This window comes from Phyllostomus discolor, chromosome 2 (assembly GCF_004126475.2).
Source record: "Phyllostomus discolor isolate MPI-MPIP mPhyDis1 chromosome 2, mPhyDis1.pri.v3, whole genome shotgun sequence".
In the NCBI taxonomy this organism is placed as follows: Eukaryota; Metazoa; Chordata; class Mammalia; order Chiroptera; family Phyllostomidae; genus Phyllostomus; species Phyllostomus discolor.
The window spans coordinates 6,447,819-6,464,050 of NC_040904.2; the positions used below are offsets into that span (position 1 = coordinate 6,447,819).

At 52.6% G+C, this 16,232-nt stretch overlaps 1 protein-coding gene across 1 annotated transcript in view; it reads left to right on the top strand.

Moving 5' to 3' along the window:
- Nucleotides 1-901: 901 nt before the first annotated feature.
- Nucleotides 902-16,232, top strand: part of PCP4 (Purkinje cell protein 4) — a 54,578-nt gene continuing 39,247 nt past the window's right edge. Inside the window, exon 1 of the mRNA XM_028505059.2 lies at nucleotides 902-1,041. Coding sequence (XP_028360860.1) covers nucleotides 1,033-1,041 — 9 coding nt within the window. The 5' untranslated portion in view covers nucleotides 902-1,032. The remainder of the gene's footprint in view (nucleotides 1,042-16,232) is intronic.

Sequence of the window (16,232 nt, forward strand, 5' to 3'; positions counted from 1 at the left end):
ACGTCGGTCGACCAGAGAAAGACAACTCCCACGCGGTGTCACTCACGTGTGGAATCTGAAGAGCAGAATGAATGAACAAACGGAGCAGAAAGGGACCCAGAGACACAGAGAACAGACTGAGGGTTGCCAGGTGGGGGTGGGGCTAGGGGCTGAGTGAGAAAGGAGAAGGGATTAAGAAGCACGCACTGGCAGTTACAAAATAGCCCTGGGGATGTAAAGCACAGGGAATATAGCCAATAATATTGTAGTAACGACGGGTGGGGCCAGGTGGGGGCTGCAGTTACTGGGGAAACCTTCGTAAATTACATACGTGTCTAACCATTGTGCCATACATCTGAAGCTAGCACAATGTTCAGTGTCAACTGTACCTGAAAAATGAAATAAAAAATAAAATACGGCATACAAACTTTCTTTTCACTGACACGGACAAGTGTGGTTTTAAGTACTGAAACCCCGCCCCCCTTGAATTAACGAGCAGTGGCAAACCTCGAATGATCTTTGTGCTCCTGACTTTGACTTTTTTTTTTGGTTTTAGATAGATTTTTATTTTTTGTTTTTAAACTACTTTTTAAATTTTAATCTTTGTTCAAGTACAGTTTTCTCCCTTTTACTCCCATCTCAGCCCGCCCACCCATCCCTCCCATTACCACCCTCCCCCTAGTTTTTGTCCATGTGTCCTTTAAATTTGTTCCTGTAAACCCTTCCCATTCTCCCCTGAAATTCCCTCTTCTCTCCCCTCTGGTCACTTGGACTTCTTAAAAAAAAAAAAAATTGGTCATTTCCCTCTCTCCCTTGCAGAATCTGGAGCAGCGACCTGGTGGTGTGCGTTCCATCTTTGTGCCACTAGGGGGCCCTTGGCGCTCTCAGATATCTGCCAGGCCCTCAGACAGGTGAATGCATCTCATTGGCTCGCGGGAGGCATGATGCCACCCGGCAGCCCTTTTTAAGAGAAAAGCCAGGACCCGCGGACTAGCGACCCCTCAGCAGTGCTCTCCGTGCGAGCAGCAGGACCAGCGCTGCGGTGAAGGCATCATGAGCGAGGTGAGCGGCGTTTCTCCTGGAGGAGGGACACCCCGGGCGGGGAGGGCGGAGCGGTGATGAGCAGGGACCTCGGCTAGCTCAGAAAACGCGAAGGAGAACACGGCAGCCCTGGAACTCTTTGCTCCTCCGAGGACCGACACTATTTATAGCCAGCTTTGCAGGGCAAGTGCAGAAAGAAACGGATTCAGTCTGCAACTTTTAACATTCGCCTTAGAAAGAGAAAGGGGTGATGCATCGTGGGCTTCCGATGTCACGGCGACTTGGGAAAGCGCTTTGGGTGTTAGCCCTCGGGAGAGAAAGCCGGTTGTCGGAGTGTCTCACGAAGATCTGTGCTACTTCCCTGTGTGTGTGTGTGTGTGTGTGTGTGTGTGCTGTAGGGAACACCTTTCGGAGAGCCAGCAGGCAGGCGGCGTGGGGAAAGCCGGCTTCTTGGGAAGAGCGGTGGGGAGGGGGTGCCCCTGCCTGGCGCGGGGACACACAGGCTGTGCAAATGAGGTCTGCCGTTCCCTGGGTGCCGGGGCAGGAGAGGCACCTCGGTCGGACTGTGAACAGTCTGTGTGTCCGTGTGCCCCTGCACCCAACACGGGAGAGCCTTGGCAGAAGAGGAGTGACCATTTAAAATTGAAAGTCACCTCCCTGAATGTGTTTATACAGAATACACTTTGGTGGGGCACGCCGGCGGGGCTTGTTTTATTTTTTTAAAGATCGTATTTTCTTTCTTTCTAATGGGGCACGTTTGCATTACGTATACATCACTTCCCTCTAACTCTGCAACTGAGCCCATTTTCACTTCCTTTGGGTTGGCACTTAAATGATTACTTTGAAAAGTCTTTTATCTTCTCTGCCCCCCTTTTTTTTGGCAGATGGGAGATTCTTTTTTTGGAAGTCTAGAGTAAAATTAACAACTTCGGAACTAACATGTTTCTCCCCTGCTTTGATCTCTAGGATGGGTGACTTCTGATATAAACATGACAGGGAGAAACCGCGGGGGAAGCCTGATAAAATTTAGGAAGGGGTTTGGGATGGAGCCGAAGGCTCGAGCGAGGGGGCGGGCGAGCGTGGGGAGGAAGGTGGAAGGGCCGGAACCCTTCCCACAACACTTGCATCCACAGCAGCAGCTCCCACTGGCCCAGCGACCTCAGCTACTGTATGTGAGCCTCCCACCAACTTGGTAAGGTGGGTGCTGGTATTATCTTCCCTTGACAGATGAGGAAACTGAGGCATGGAGTTCAAGGTCAACTAGTTCAAAGCCACCAGGGGGTGGCAGAGCCAGAGCTTGGGCTGCAATGCTGGGCAGCCAACTGCAACTTAGATGTCGGTGTCCAAGTGCATAAAGAATTCTCTGCACAGCAGGTGCTGGAGAGGGAGGAAGAGGAGGAGGGGGAGGGCGGGAGCCCAGGAAAAGGAGGTGGGGCCCTGGAGTGGACACAGGGAAATGAGTCTCTGGCCTCCATTTCCTACGCACCTGGGTGGGGGACTTTCTGCTGGACTCTGGAGATTCCAGAACGTTGTCTGTGTGAGCTCACCTTGCTTGCAACAAGACGGGATGGCTGTGTGCGGCAGGTTTTATGCACGACCTGGTGGTTCATGTGGCAGAAGGACTTGGAAACCAGCATGGCTCCGGGGCCCCCTTTCTTTGATCAAGTCAGCTGCTGGGGACTGTCCCGGAGAGAAGGGGGGGCGCTCCGCCAGCTCTCCTCCTCGCCGGCTCAGCCACCACCCCCTTCTGCTGGGCTCTCTCGAATGCCCCAGCTCCGAGGTGCCCACTGAACTGCGGGTCCCCAGGGGCAACAGCAGATGTCCCAGACCCCACCCCATGATTGGGGTCCCAACCTCGTTTCTTCTGGACACAGCATTAAAGCTGCCCAGCCCCGGCATTCCATCGGACACGTTGGCAGGCGGCTGTAAGAATTCTCTGCCTTCGGTCTGTGATTCTGGATAAAATCCCACAAGGTGCACAGTCTTCCCCTCAGCTGCCCACGAGACCCTTCCTGCTCCTGCGCGTGCGCCCCCTGCCCCTCCGGTAGCCACCTCCCCCTGGTGTCCTGTGCAGCCCCGCCCGCTGGCCGCCTTCGGGGTGACCAGCCCTCTGGCTGATCTCCCGGTTTCTGGGGGTGTGCTCCTTGGAGAGGGGGGATTTTCCCTTTGACCAAACCTTAATCTGCTTAAAACATTTAATAAAGTCGAACAGAAGCTCCTTTCTGGCGAGGGGACTGGAAACTCCCCTGCCCCTGCCCTTTCTCCTCGAGCTTCTCTTGAGTCGGACGGATGACTCGTGGCTTCTAGTTTTGATCAGTCAGGCAGGGACGGGCTTTGGATGGCCTTTATTGACTCGTGGACCCCACTGCTGCAAGGGTCAGAGCAGGGAGTTTCGTCAGACACCCTCTGGCTTCAGCATTTCTTGGAGGCTGGCGGGCGAAGAGTCCCTACTCCAGCCGTCAGGCTGCTGTGCCCAGGGCAGAGTCCCGAGCGCACGGCTGCCCCCTTGGGCCAGTGCACGAGCCCGGCTGGGTGGACAGACCCTCCGAGGACCCTCTGCTCCCGGGGGTAGGCTCTGCTCCTCCAGGTCCTCCATCCTTTAAGGGGACGGAAAGTGGGGGGGAAACTGAGCCTGGAGCTGGCTTCACACTGGGCGGTTTTACCACTCAATGTCTTCTTTGTCCCTGGTGACAATGCTTTTTTGGGGGAATGACACATGATTGAAAAGAGCAGCTCAAGTATAACAAGGCAAGTCAAGTCCAAATTTAGGGCAATGTGAGAGAGCGGAGGTGGTTTGTGGGGGTGTCTAATTTACATTTCGGTATTAAAGTGTGTCAGATGTGCCTGGAGCAATCTAGAAATAAACGGGAAGATAATTCAGCAGGGATCAGAGTGCAGGCCTAGGGGTGTTAGCCCGATCGGAAACCCGGGGTGCCAAGTGGAAGTTTACACACCGCACCCTCTCCGCTCCCTGCTGGGCTCCCAGGCACCGCACGGAAGGATGGGAAGGTCCCCTTTGAGTAGCCACCTCTCACTATCTAAAAGAAAAGAGTCCCGTGAGCAACAACAATGAGCCTTGTTTTCTTAGCCAGGTGTGTGTTTTTAGGTTGCATTGCACAAGAAGTTATTTAGAAGAGCCAGCAGCAAAACGTGAGTGCACCAAGGGAAACATTTGGAGAGCTGGTTTGACAATGACGCACCACCGCCCTGTTTATGAGGGGGTGGGGTGGGGGAGCTGCGGTTGCATAACACATCAGCTGACAGCTGTTAATTAGAGTGGGGACCCTTCTGGGAAAGCATCCTCGTAAGCCTTCAGTTTCGCCGTCACGGGTGCCTCTCTTTCATCGGCTTGGATGGGAGGTTGCGACTCGGTGCCAAGGTTATGACCGTTTCTTCCACCCAGACATTGGCCACAAGAACAGGACTGTCTGTCAGAGGCGTGGTTTGATCACACCAAGGACATTTAAGGGCAAATCTTCAGACCCACACGTCTGCCCTTAGCACAGAATGAGAAATTACTGCCTTATATATCACATCTTTAAAGAGAGAAGGAAGCTGCGGTATCATGCTGGACAGAGACTGCAAACTGGCTTCAGTGGGAAGCCAGTCCCACTGAAATCCTGGGGTGGGGGCGTAGGAAAGACGCAATTTTTCTTTTGTCTAAAGTAGCCATTGGTTGCAGAATACCATGTGACGCTGGTTTGGGGCTTACCTAGTTAGCCCTAGAGCACCCTGCTGGTGAGACACACGGTCAGATGAAACCCAGCGGCAGGGACAAGGATTATGGTCGAGCGCCCTGATGACGTCACCGTGACCGGACCACTGGCCGCTGGATGGACGATTAGGTTTGCAGGGAGCTGTACAGACCAGTTGAGCACAGACTTTGAGGGTCACTGCGTAACATGTGGGTTTTGCAGCTGGCCCCCAAGGCCTAGCGACAGAAGGTCAAAGGACAATTGAATTTCTCACGTGGCGTCGCCCTCACTTGGGCATGTAGAGCGGTGACGGTATGGGAAGATTCAGCGAGATCCACAAGGTTTTGCTGAGTCACACAACGACAGACACTCTCTCCCCTCTAACCGGAGACAGGAGGTTCAGGGGGACACGAATTCCAACGTGGGCTGGAAGTTCCACTTTTCCTGACCCGGAAGAGGCCACAGCTTCACGCACAGCCGTGTGTGCGGGGCTGGCGAGTGTGGGGGGGCCTCCACGCAGCTGGGCCCCCCCTCCCTGCGTGTCACAAGGGAGGCGGCGGTGCTGAGAACCCTCACTGTTTTTCTCCTTCGAATGCTAAGAGCGCCAGGGTGCGAGATGTATTATTATTATTATTATTATTATTTTATTTTCAGAAAGCAAGGTTGAATACATGAGTCACAGCTGACTTTATTAAAGGCCGGGTGGCATCGTGCGATCAGGATGACAGGGACACAGGGGCTTTCGTGACGGGGAGGGCCTTGCATTTATGATGAGCCCGTTCTCTGCGTCGTTGTTTTAAGATTCTGGTTTCTGCCCGCCTGCTTCCGTCGCGGTGCTCTCCTGGGTGGGAGGCATTCACCGTGCGTCTGCGGCCCTGTTTCTCGTCCACCGGGTGCACTGTACTCTTTGAATGCATGAATAATATCATGAGCCCGAGCCTGGGGCTTTGCATGAATTCAGAACGACTTTCTGGAAAGAGCTTCCTACGGGGGGAGAAGAAGGCGTTTCAGGGCTGCATATGCACAGGTTTGTATTATGTTTGACTGGTATTTTAATAAAACACAGTTAAGGGTCCTGCTGTTACAGTGTTGCCTTATTCTGTTTGGGCTGCTAGAGCAAAATACCAGAGCTGGGTGATTATAAAAAAAACAGAAATGTATTGCTCACAGTTCTGGAGGCTGGAAGTCCAAGATCCGTGGGAAGCACCGTCAGGCGAGGGCTGTCTTTTGGGTCGCAGACTTCTCGCCGAGTCTTCCCTTGGGGGAGGGGGCGAGGGAGCTCTCAGGGTCTCCGTGAACAGGACACTGATCCCCTTCCCGAGGGCCCCATCATCCCACGACCGCCTACTCAGCTGCCGAAAGCCTCACCTCTTAGTGCCCTTATCTTCGGGCGTTAGGATTTCAGAATGTGAAGTTTGGAAACATACAACATCCAGGCTGTCGCAGGCATTCAGGGCTGCATTCTGTTTACTGGGATTACCCTGCCTGGATGGTGCACCTCCTGAGGGCTGGGGCAACTTCGTGTCATCAGCGAGGCCGGGCTCCCGGTCGGGCACTTGCTGATGTTCAGCCGCTGGAGGAACACGTGGGTTTCGGGGGGTGGATTTGTCAGTGACTGGGACCGACGGATCAGACCCCCTTTTCTAGATGTTAAGATTTGTGGCCCAGATAGGTTTGGAGAGGAAAGGTTCTGTCTTTTGTTCTGCGCTCCCGGTTTGAAGCCTGTGTTTGCCCATTTAAATCCTCCTACAGTGGAAAGAGATGCATTGATAGATGTATGCAAAACAAATGCTGTCACGGCGGGCAAAGGAAATGAGAAAAGCCGGGGAAGAATCTCCATAGAAAGGAACCCTTGACATTTGGGAACATGTAAAGGCAACTAGGGGAGCTGAAGGAGGGATGGAGAATTTTAATATCCGGGAGTTCAGGGTTGTCCCCATTGAGGTTGTTTCATTTCAGATAAGTTCTGTGGGATCCAAACAAAAGGGATCCTGGCGGGTGCTGCGGAAAACAGGGGGCCATGGGGCAGGAGGAACCTGGGCTGGTCTTCTGTCAGGTTGCTCCTCGTGCGGAATCGCCCTCAGCCCATCAGCAAATGTGGGCACGTGCTTGGAGGCAGGGGTGCAGAGAGCAAACGGTACATTTAAATACTGCAGTTCCTAGTGAAACACGGATCCTCCGTGTTAATGTTAATGACAACACGTATTTTAATTATAGGTGCATACGTTAAATCAATTTATATTGGAAATAGGAATATAGGACAACTCATATGCCAAGAGAGACCGAGTTGCATTTCTCTCCTGGGAAGTTGGACGTGGAATCCTGCACCCACCCCGCCCCGTGCAGTCGAACAGGGTCCGTCCCCACCTCTCCGCCACCTCCAGGCGTAGAATCTACAGTTCCCCTCCCTGTCATCGGAACGGAACGAGGTGTAAATGTGAACAGAGAAACAGTTTCCATTCAATGTGGTGCAGGTGCCTCTCGGGTGCGGGCAGGAGAACGTCCCAGAACAGGTCTCCGTTTTGTGCTGGCAGCCGAGCAAGCTCGCCGCACGCACCTGGCGCTGGCCCAGACCTGCACACCCAGCCCTCGTTTCTGGGCTGCAAGCTTTGCACGAACGATCCGGATTCAGCATACGTTACGCATTCCAGGCATCAATCTGCTTGAATATTGTTTTGTGCCTCGCAAATAGCCTTAAATTTATGCTCCGGAATCGCACTGAATCACTTCTCATTTCATTTCTGAAAGGGAAAGGCTTGGCCGTATTTATAACGTTGCCAGCGGGAAAATCAATCACCCGCTAAATGCCGTTATTTTATATTGTGCTCGGCGACTGCCACCTTACAGAGAGAAGGGAGACAAATTAGGATCGTGGAGCAGGGAGGTAATCATCCGCAAATGGAAGACTCCCTTGCAGAACATGGAAGGGGGAAGCCAAAAAAGCGTGAGCTATGCAAAGGAGGCAATTTTCATATGGCCATGGCACCAGACCAGAGAAGAGGGGGCCAGCTCATGTCTCTGCAAGGCTTCTTCTGTCCCCAGTGCGGGGACATCGTGGTTTTTGCCAAGACTGAACTCTCCCACGTCATCCATACTTCACCGCTTCCCTCAGGGATCTGGAATGCCCTCGGAGGGTCAGTTTTCAAATACTAGTTTCTGATGATCTGCTGGCCGAGTTTGCGCCGGGACTGGTTTGAGACTATGCTTTTCCTGGTGTGACGGACGGGGCCTGGTGTGGGGTGGGCGACAGAAGGCTGGTCATCGGTCCCGGCAGCACCACGCCTGGGCCTTGGCCAAGAGTCTAACCGGGTGACTAGTTATTTTAATGTCATCTGACACCTGAAAAGAGGGCCCCAGCGGTTGACAATCCTCATCAGCATTTGTCTTAACGACATAAGGAGGTAAAAACGTGACAAGGAGACAGGCTCTCCCTTTGTCCCAAGGTCGGTTGTGCAGTCAATAGACTTTCTCTGTCCACCATGTGGCTAAATTCTTTTTTTTAAAAGATTTTATTTATTTATTTATTTTTAGAGAGGGAAGGGAGGGAGATAGAGAGAGAAACATCAATGTGCGGTTGCTGGGGGTCATGGCCTGCAACCCAAGCATGTACCCTGACTGGGAATCGAACCTGCGATGCTTTGGTTTGCAGCCCGCGCTCAATCCACTGAGCTACACCAGCCAGGGCGCTAAATTCTGATATTTAAAAACGAATTAAGAAATTACACTTGTTTTAAAATGGGAGATTCCTGCATATGTAATTCCCTTATGAAGGAACAGCCACTGTTCCATGAGGACCTGTTAGAAAAGTAGAACTTTTTTTCTCGAGCCCGACAAATGACTCATTGCGCCGGAGCTTTTCTCTGTCGCGTTTCCTCACCCTTGTTTGACTCGCAGGGAAATCCCTGCCGCCGTGAACCCGTCCACCCGTGAGCCTGAGCGTGACCGTGCCGGAGCACCCGGGGGGCCAGTCTCTTCACCTCTGTGGGGGGCGAGGGGTCATCAGCAGACCCCAGTGTCCTCCCGAACCTACCCACACCCAAGATGGGGCGAGGGGGTTGAGATCACCTTTAAAATGCGTCATCTCTTCGTTCGTTTCCAAGAATTGTGGATGGAGCCGGCAGCCAGCAAAACACACCGTTCTGCCCTGGGACACCTCCTCCCCAAAGGGGCCGAGGTGACTCCCTGGGATTCTGTCCCCGCCTCTCGAGGTCCCTGTCCTGCCCGTTCCCTCCTTCGACGTTTCCCATTGGCTGTCATTGTTCTGCCATCGCCCAGGGTTTCCCAGCTGACATCTGAGGCTCATCAGCTTCAAGGGAGCCAGTCTCCGGTCAGTCTGCCCACAGCTCTGGGACAGGGCAAGGGGTGGCTGCCCGCCGGGGCCTCGGCTGTCACTCCGCGAGCTGTCTCCGCCGATGTCGTCACTGCGCCCTTTCAGGAGGAAATTTGAGTGTGTATACACCATACGTTTCTAAAAACTCATTTTAAAGTGATGCACACTCGCTGGTGGGCTAACATGTGAAGTGTGGTTATGAAACATACAAAAGTAAATATTAAAAAGATACATTTTTGAGTGTGTAGGCACAGTTTTTTTCTAAAGAAACAGTATCTTTCTTTTTTTTTAAGATTTTATTTATTTATTTTTAGAGAGGGAAGGGAGGGAGAAAGAAAGAGAGAGAGAGAGAAACATCAATGTGCGGTTGCTGGGGGTCATGGCCTGCAACCCAGGCATGTGCCCTGACTGGGAATCAAACCTGTGACACTTTGGTGCGCAGCCCAAGCTCAATCCACTGAGCTATGCCAGCCAGGGCCTAGGCACAGTTTTTTAAGATTTATTTAAAAATTATCTGTGCTACTGTGCTGATATGTGGGGTGTGGTTATGGAACACGCAGAAATGAATGTGGACACCCTGGGAGAATGGTGCAGCGAACCAGACCTTCAGTGAGCGAGCTGACTGTGACAGCTCTGTTAACTGGTGCCGACGCTGCGAGGCACAGCCTGGGCTTGCACAGGCTAATCGTCCATGGGAAAGCCTGGGAATCTGTCGTTCACACGGTCTTGGTGACTGCGCCTCTTTCTGAGGCTGGTACAACCGGTTTTTAAGCTCCTGCGGGTGCGCTGGCAGGTACTCTCCTAGTGGAAGGTCAGTTAGCACTCCCCATGATCTGTGGCGGCTTTGCCGCCAGTATTGGTGCCGCTTTCAGTCTGTGGACACGTTGTGCGTTTTGGTGAAAACATAGAAAGTGTACCATCTTACCCCTTCTTCAGTGTAACATTCAGGAATGTTCATTTTATGGACACCGTTGAGAAACAGAGGTCCAGAACCTTCTCATCTTGGACAACTGAAACTCTACACCCACTAAACCACACCCCCCGTGTCCCGGCCGTCCCACTGTCCCCCGGTCCACATGGCTCCGCTCCCTTTGGGTCTGCGTGGGCTCCCGCTCCTGGGTGTCCGTGGGATCACACAGTTGTTGTCTTTCTGCAGCCGGCTTGTTTAACTTTGCACGGCGTCTCCAAGGTTCATCCAGGTGGTAGTGCGTGACCGAGAAGGAATTTCTCAAAGCCACTTACCTGCTGCTGGGAGATTAGTTAAAGGAAGAGCATACAATCTACGGACCCTCTTAGGGGGGCACGAGGAACCACCGTGCAGCCCTGGGCCATGTTCTGAGAGCAAGTCAACAGTGAGGGGACCCTGGGACCCCAGCTCTTCCCCACCCGCCAGGTGACAATGGTCACATCAACCCAGATATTAGCTATTGGTTAAGCCTAGTTTTTTCTTATTGATCTGCGATCCTAAACAGATGTAAATAGAAATGCTTGAGTTCTTTTCACTATGCACGACTGTCAGAATTAAGCACCTTACAACCCCAGAGGTGTCGTCACACTGGGATTTGTGCCAACAGTGCCCCCTAGAGTTGTGCTGGGTGCAGGGGCCGCTGAATGCCGTGGCTCTGCCTCTCCCTGGGGGACGGTCAGCCTGCTTAAAGGCCACTGACCTCGAGGGAGACTGTCGTTGCCATGGTCCTACTTAGAATTCAGGGAAGTAAAGGAGGCCAGAGTTGTCGTTCCACTCAAAGCAGTCATTTTAAACTAGGGAAGCGCGTGCCCAAAGGCGAATCTTGTTCAGAATCACAGAGCGTCTGAGGAAAAGCCGTCTAGGTTTCACATACACATTTCCTACCCTATTAAATTTCTCATTTCCTGCCAATGCCTCCACCCAACCCAATTTTTTTTTCACTTGTCCCAATTCCATTTAGGACTTGAACATGACATGTATTAAAAATAATATTGTCCTGGATTTTTTTATTAGTCTCCGGTAAAAAAAGGACTACGACAGGAGTCTTGACAAAGACATTCTTTCCTTCACCAGGTCTTCTGCTTTATTTTCAGAGAGTCAGGTGTCCACACTGACCACCCGCCCCTGCCCTCCAGGCCCAGAGGGGGAAGCCGGGGCGTGTCGGCCTCGAGGCTCCTGGGCACCAGCTCCCTAAGGCCCCCGTGGGCCGAGTCCTCTTCTGCCCTGCCTGGCAGAGCCGCCCTGACCTTGCATTTGTGCAAGGTGCCTCTGTTCCTTGCCTGGCCCTCCCTGGCTCTGTTTGCATAAGAAAGAGCATTCTGAACCCCCAGACGAAACCCTTAGAAAATGTTTACGCAGGGAGTGGTGGCCCTTTCTGTGGTCAAAAGCACTGCGTGGGTCACCGGCGATCCCTTATTTTGTCAGTCATGTTTCTCTCCGCCTCCTAAATTGTGAAACTTTCAAAGAAAGGGACTGTGACTCCTACACCTTTTCATGTCCCCAGCACATGCCATTGAACCCACACTGATGGAGAAGCCAGTCTGTGCTGGGGTTTGTGCTGGGGAGTGAGTAACACATGGCCCTCGCCCCTCAGAGACCTTATGGGGTAGTGGGGTGGGGGGGAGAGAATCATGTGATGTTAACTGGACTCCAGGGTCCACATGGAGGACAGCTCTATTCACCCTATGGACCAAGTGCCAGGGAAGCATGGGCAGTGTCCTTGGGCAGGCCCCGGGAGGAGCAGAAGGAAGGGGTCAGGAAAACCTCCCCAGTGGAGCCACAGCTTAGCAAAGTGGGGTGCCATGTGACATGGATGGAAGAATAGCCACACAACAAAGGGTTAATCTTAAAAGTCACAAATTTTAGAACCACACGAGAATCCAGTGGTCTTCAAGATCATCGAATGGATACCTGTCTGTTGGGATGCCAGGGCGGATTCCTACCCCCTGCCTCGTGGCATCAGTTGCTTTAAGCACGCCGGACATTCCCCCAGGCTTATCAGTGAATGTCTGGGTTCTACTGACCTCTCGTATCTTCCCCTGGAAGTGTTAAGGGAAAATCCTGCTCAGCGCATTGGAAGCAGATGACACGAGGATGGTCAGTGAGAATTTTGGAATTGTGCCTCTTGTTTCATCTCAGAAGGTCTGTGTTCTAAGAATGAGGCATGTCCGGGCAGGTGTAGGGAGGCCTGTGTGTAATCCGCGTCCCGTGGGATCTGAGCGTTAGCGCCTGTCCGTCATGGAGGGCCGTTGCACACGTGTGTCACGGAGCCTGTGGTGGCTTCCCAAATATTATTATTATTTTCTTCTCTCAGGATCCTGAGCATGGGCTCTTCTGATATTTACAGCTCTATTCTCACCTATGCACACGTCCTGTCAAAACAGTGAGATAACGCAGCGCCACGATGGAAATATTATTTCTGGCCATGTTCCATACCTCCGAAACGTGGGCTATTTTACCTCTTCCCTGAAGATACCTGCTTAAAATAGATGTAGCCGTTTGTCAAGCGCTTCTCCCAAAGACCCCCTGCAGATTCATTGTTATTTTTTCACCTGGAGTCCGTCTTTCCCATCTTCAAGGCAGATTCGTCTCATTTTCTGGGCACTGTGCTGTGAATTTCCAAGTCATCGTTGTTGGTTTTTGTTTTTTTTTTTGCTGAGTTCTTACTGAGAGCCAGATTTGGCTGAAATTCAGGCGAGAGCTCCCCTACGGTTGAATTGTGGGTGAGGATTTTGAATTCGCACATGACAAAAATGTAAATGCAGCGTAATGTGACTTTCAAGCTACAAGCAGTGCCCTCAGGGGACCCTGCTCCTGTCCCCAAGTCCCTTTAGTATTACAGCAAGGCAGCAGGGCATGAACTGAGGGGCAAAGCAGATCTCCTCGGAAATGAGGCGAATTAAAAACAAGCAACAAGCCCTGGCTGGCGTAGCTCAGTGGATTGAGCATGGGCTGCGAACCAAAGCATCGCAGGTTCGATTCCCAGCCAGGGTACATGCCTGGGTTGCAGGCTATGACCCCCAGCAACTGCACATTGATGTTTCTCTCTCTCTCTCTATCTCCCTCCCTTCCCTCTCTAAAAATAAATAAATAAAAATCTTTAAGTAAAAAAGTAAATAAAATAAAAACAAGCAACTGTTCTGAAATGGTTCGCTCCACCATCCGCCTCTACAGCAGACCTCTTGCGAAGTGGCAGGAGCTCAGAGGGAACCGGGAGGCGTGAATGAGCCTGCGACCAGGCTGCAGGGACGGGGCTGGTGACACAGCGGGGTCCAGGGAAAAGCAGAACCACGGGGCTCCGTGTTGAACATCGTGAAGATGATCAGGACAATGAGGACAGAGCATTCAATTGAGCATGGGGACTTTCTAAGCCAGAGGCACAAGTCACGTGGCCATGAGGGTGGCGTCTCTCCTCCTGCACACCTGGGTGCAAGTGGGGCTGCCTGATTGCTGTTTAGTGGAACAAAGGGATAGGTAGGATAGGTAGGTAGGTAGATAGATAGATAGACAGAGAGTGAACCCACCTAGCAGGATGCTTGAACAAGCCAAGCCATGCTGGCTGACCTTGCAAGTCCGTTGTGAGGATGGAGTAGAAAAAAAAAACCAATTCAAAAACACTTGGGAAGTCTACAATTTTTAAAGGTCAGATACATGCGAAACTGTAACCCCCATGTGAGAAATCCCCCCAATCCCCACCCTGAACGTCCTTACGGAGCGTTGCTTGTTCACTCCCACGAACACCTCGGCGGCCTGTTGTGCCATGAGACCTTTGCCCTGCACTCGTCTCCTGTCCTCACCTTCTCCCCGGGGGTCTGCCATGCCAGGGACCCCGAGGGCACATGTCTTAGGCTTGTGCCATTAAAGAAACACTTGTGCTTGGGATGCAAAGAGTTCTCACCATAGGAAGAGCCAAGGTCAATGTGCGCAGATAGGAGGCACCTCAGGGGCGTGAGCGCCTGCCCTGTCCCTAGAAAGCAACCTTTAACCAAACAACAACAGGGCTTATTTTCTAGCCAATTGTGTTGTTCTGGATTTTGGAGAGATTTGGAAATAAAGTATGGAGCAAGTCTCTGTGGTGAAGGAGACACAGCAGTGGGACCGGGTTGGTAGGTGGTGCTGGGGGCAGGGGCAGCAGCGAGTGCATTTTGTCTTCCTGGGGAGGTGGCTCGAAGGTTCTCCTCCCCAGGGAGGGGCTGATCCCAGGGCCCAGGGAGCTTCTATCCTGACTTCTAATCTGCATCTCGATTGGCTTGAGCTCTGACAGCTGATTTAAGACAAAGCATGCCCCTTTCTTCTAAGAGTATACAACCTCGGGCTCTAGCTGTGTCCTGAAGCTATTTTTGTTCAGTAGAGTGTTGGGGGGTGGGGAGGGGAAACCCTGGTTGCTTCTTCATGACCAAAAAAGAAAGTCTGTAGCTCGTGAAGCCTCGGATAACCCCGTCTTGGAGGAGCACACTGGGGAGCCCGAATGCCAAGTCAACACCTGCTCTCTGTCACAAGCAGGCGGCGTAGGAGGACTGAGCTCTGGCTCCCGTAGGAGCAGCGTACGCATCCATGAAGCTGGTTAACACAAACCAGAGTACCCAGGGTAGCCGAGCGAGAGCCGTCCGCATGGTCCCGGAGCCACGACCTCCCAGGTGCAGGGCACACGCCTGCAGGTTTGGTGTCAGGTGTCGTGTCAGAGTGGAGGCTGCACCCTGACAGTGCGGTCGGTACCAGGGCCCCCGACGATCTTGTGAAGTGTGCTCACCCCATCTTTCCCCATGCAACCGTCCATGCATTCTCAGGCACAGAATTCCGTGAGATGTGGATTTCCACAGTGAGGAGGGTCAGGTAGGAGGGTCTACCACCTCATGGACTGAGGCATAAACATCTGTGTTGTCGGTGGCACAGGAGGTCGTCAAAGCCAGGCCTTCCCTCTTCCAAGCCAGCAGCAAGCGTGCAAAACCCTGAGCCAGTCTACCCAGATTCAAACTCCATCCCCCCAACTCAGCCGCTCTAGGTCCTTGGGTGTGTTGTGAGACCTCTCTGTGTCTTACTTAAACTCTGTCCCTATCACATCGCAGTAGTTCTCATACTCACTTCCTAGTGTTGTTGCCGTGGAAGTGTCACGCTGTTTGCACGTGCAGTAGAAGTGTTACGCTGTTTGCAAGTGCAGAGACGGAGCCTGGTGTCTCGGTGCAAAGGCAGGAAGCGTCGTTGCCAAACCTGGAAGCGTCATCATGTGCTCAGCCCTGAATGTGGCTTCTGTTGTTTCCCAGTGGTTTTGGTTGCGTGTGTTCTCCTCCTGCTCACCTGTTTGTTTCCCTGGTGAAGGAACTGTGTTCAGCAGACCATGGCTGGCTCCGCCGTGGGGGAGCCACGTGGCCATGGTGAGTGACCCTCCATGCCCGGGGTGGCTGGCTGTGCAGCGACCGCTATCAGGGCATTACTCTCCTGGCCCTGGGGGCATTTCCATTCGGTGGTCTCTGGCCAGCCTTTGCCTTGGTTTGATTACAACCCGCACTGCGTCTCACTGGCTGTGTTGGGGAGGGGCTGGGGGAAAGGAACGCCGATGTTACTGTGAAAACAAAGCAAAGATGAGTCTTTCTCGGTGCCCAGTTCCCGTAATCTGGACACACCACGTGTGGATTTTTCTGACCTCATGTCAGCTTCTCCGGCCCTTGAAACATAAAAGTCCTCCCCAAACCACATGATTCCAGAGGGGGCGGGCGGGGTTGCTATTTTTACCATGATCCAGTACAGGTTTGACTTAGCTCTAAAAGGCTGGCCACGCCTGCTCCTTTTCCCTCACCATCCGCACGAGGTGTTTGCCTTTCAAGCGGCAGCGTAAGGCAGTTTATTGGCACATCTTGGGTTCTGCCTTTGCATTGATCTTTTATTGACAGTTTTTCCTCTTCTTTTCTTCTCTTGGCATCTGGCTGGTCAGCCATCACTTCTCAGGATGGAGAGAGAAAGCAAATCTCTCGGCTCGCACCGGGTGCCTCCTGCGTGCTCGGAGGGAAATGATAGGTGGGGGTATGCGTGTCTTTGTCCGTGAGCCTGGTGCCTTCCGTTCGGTCACAGCTGCCGTTCTAGAAAGCATCTGGCTTTTATGCTGACAGCCTTTTCCTGAGCAGAATCTAAGGGAGGACAGAAAAGGAAGCGGGCTGGATGCAGAAGAGTTTTCTTTGGAGAGTTTGAGGACTGAGCTAGACACACAGGCTGTCTCGGGGCCACA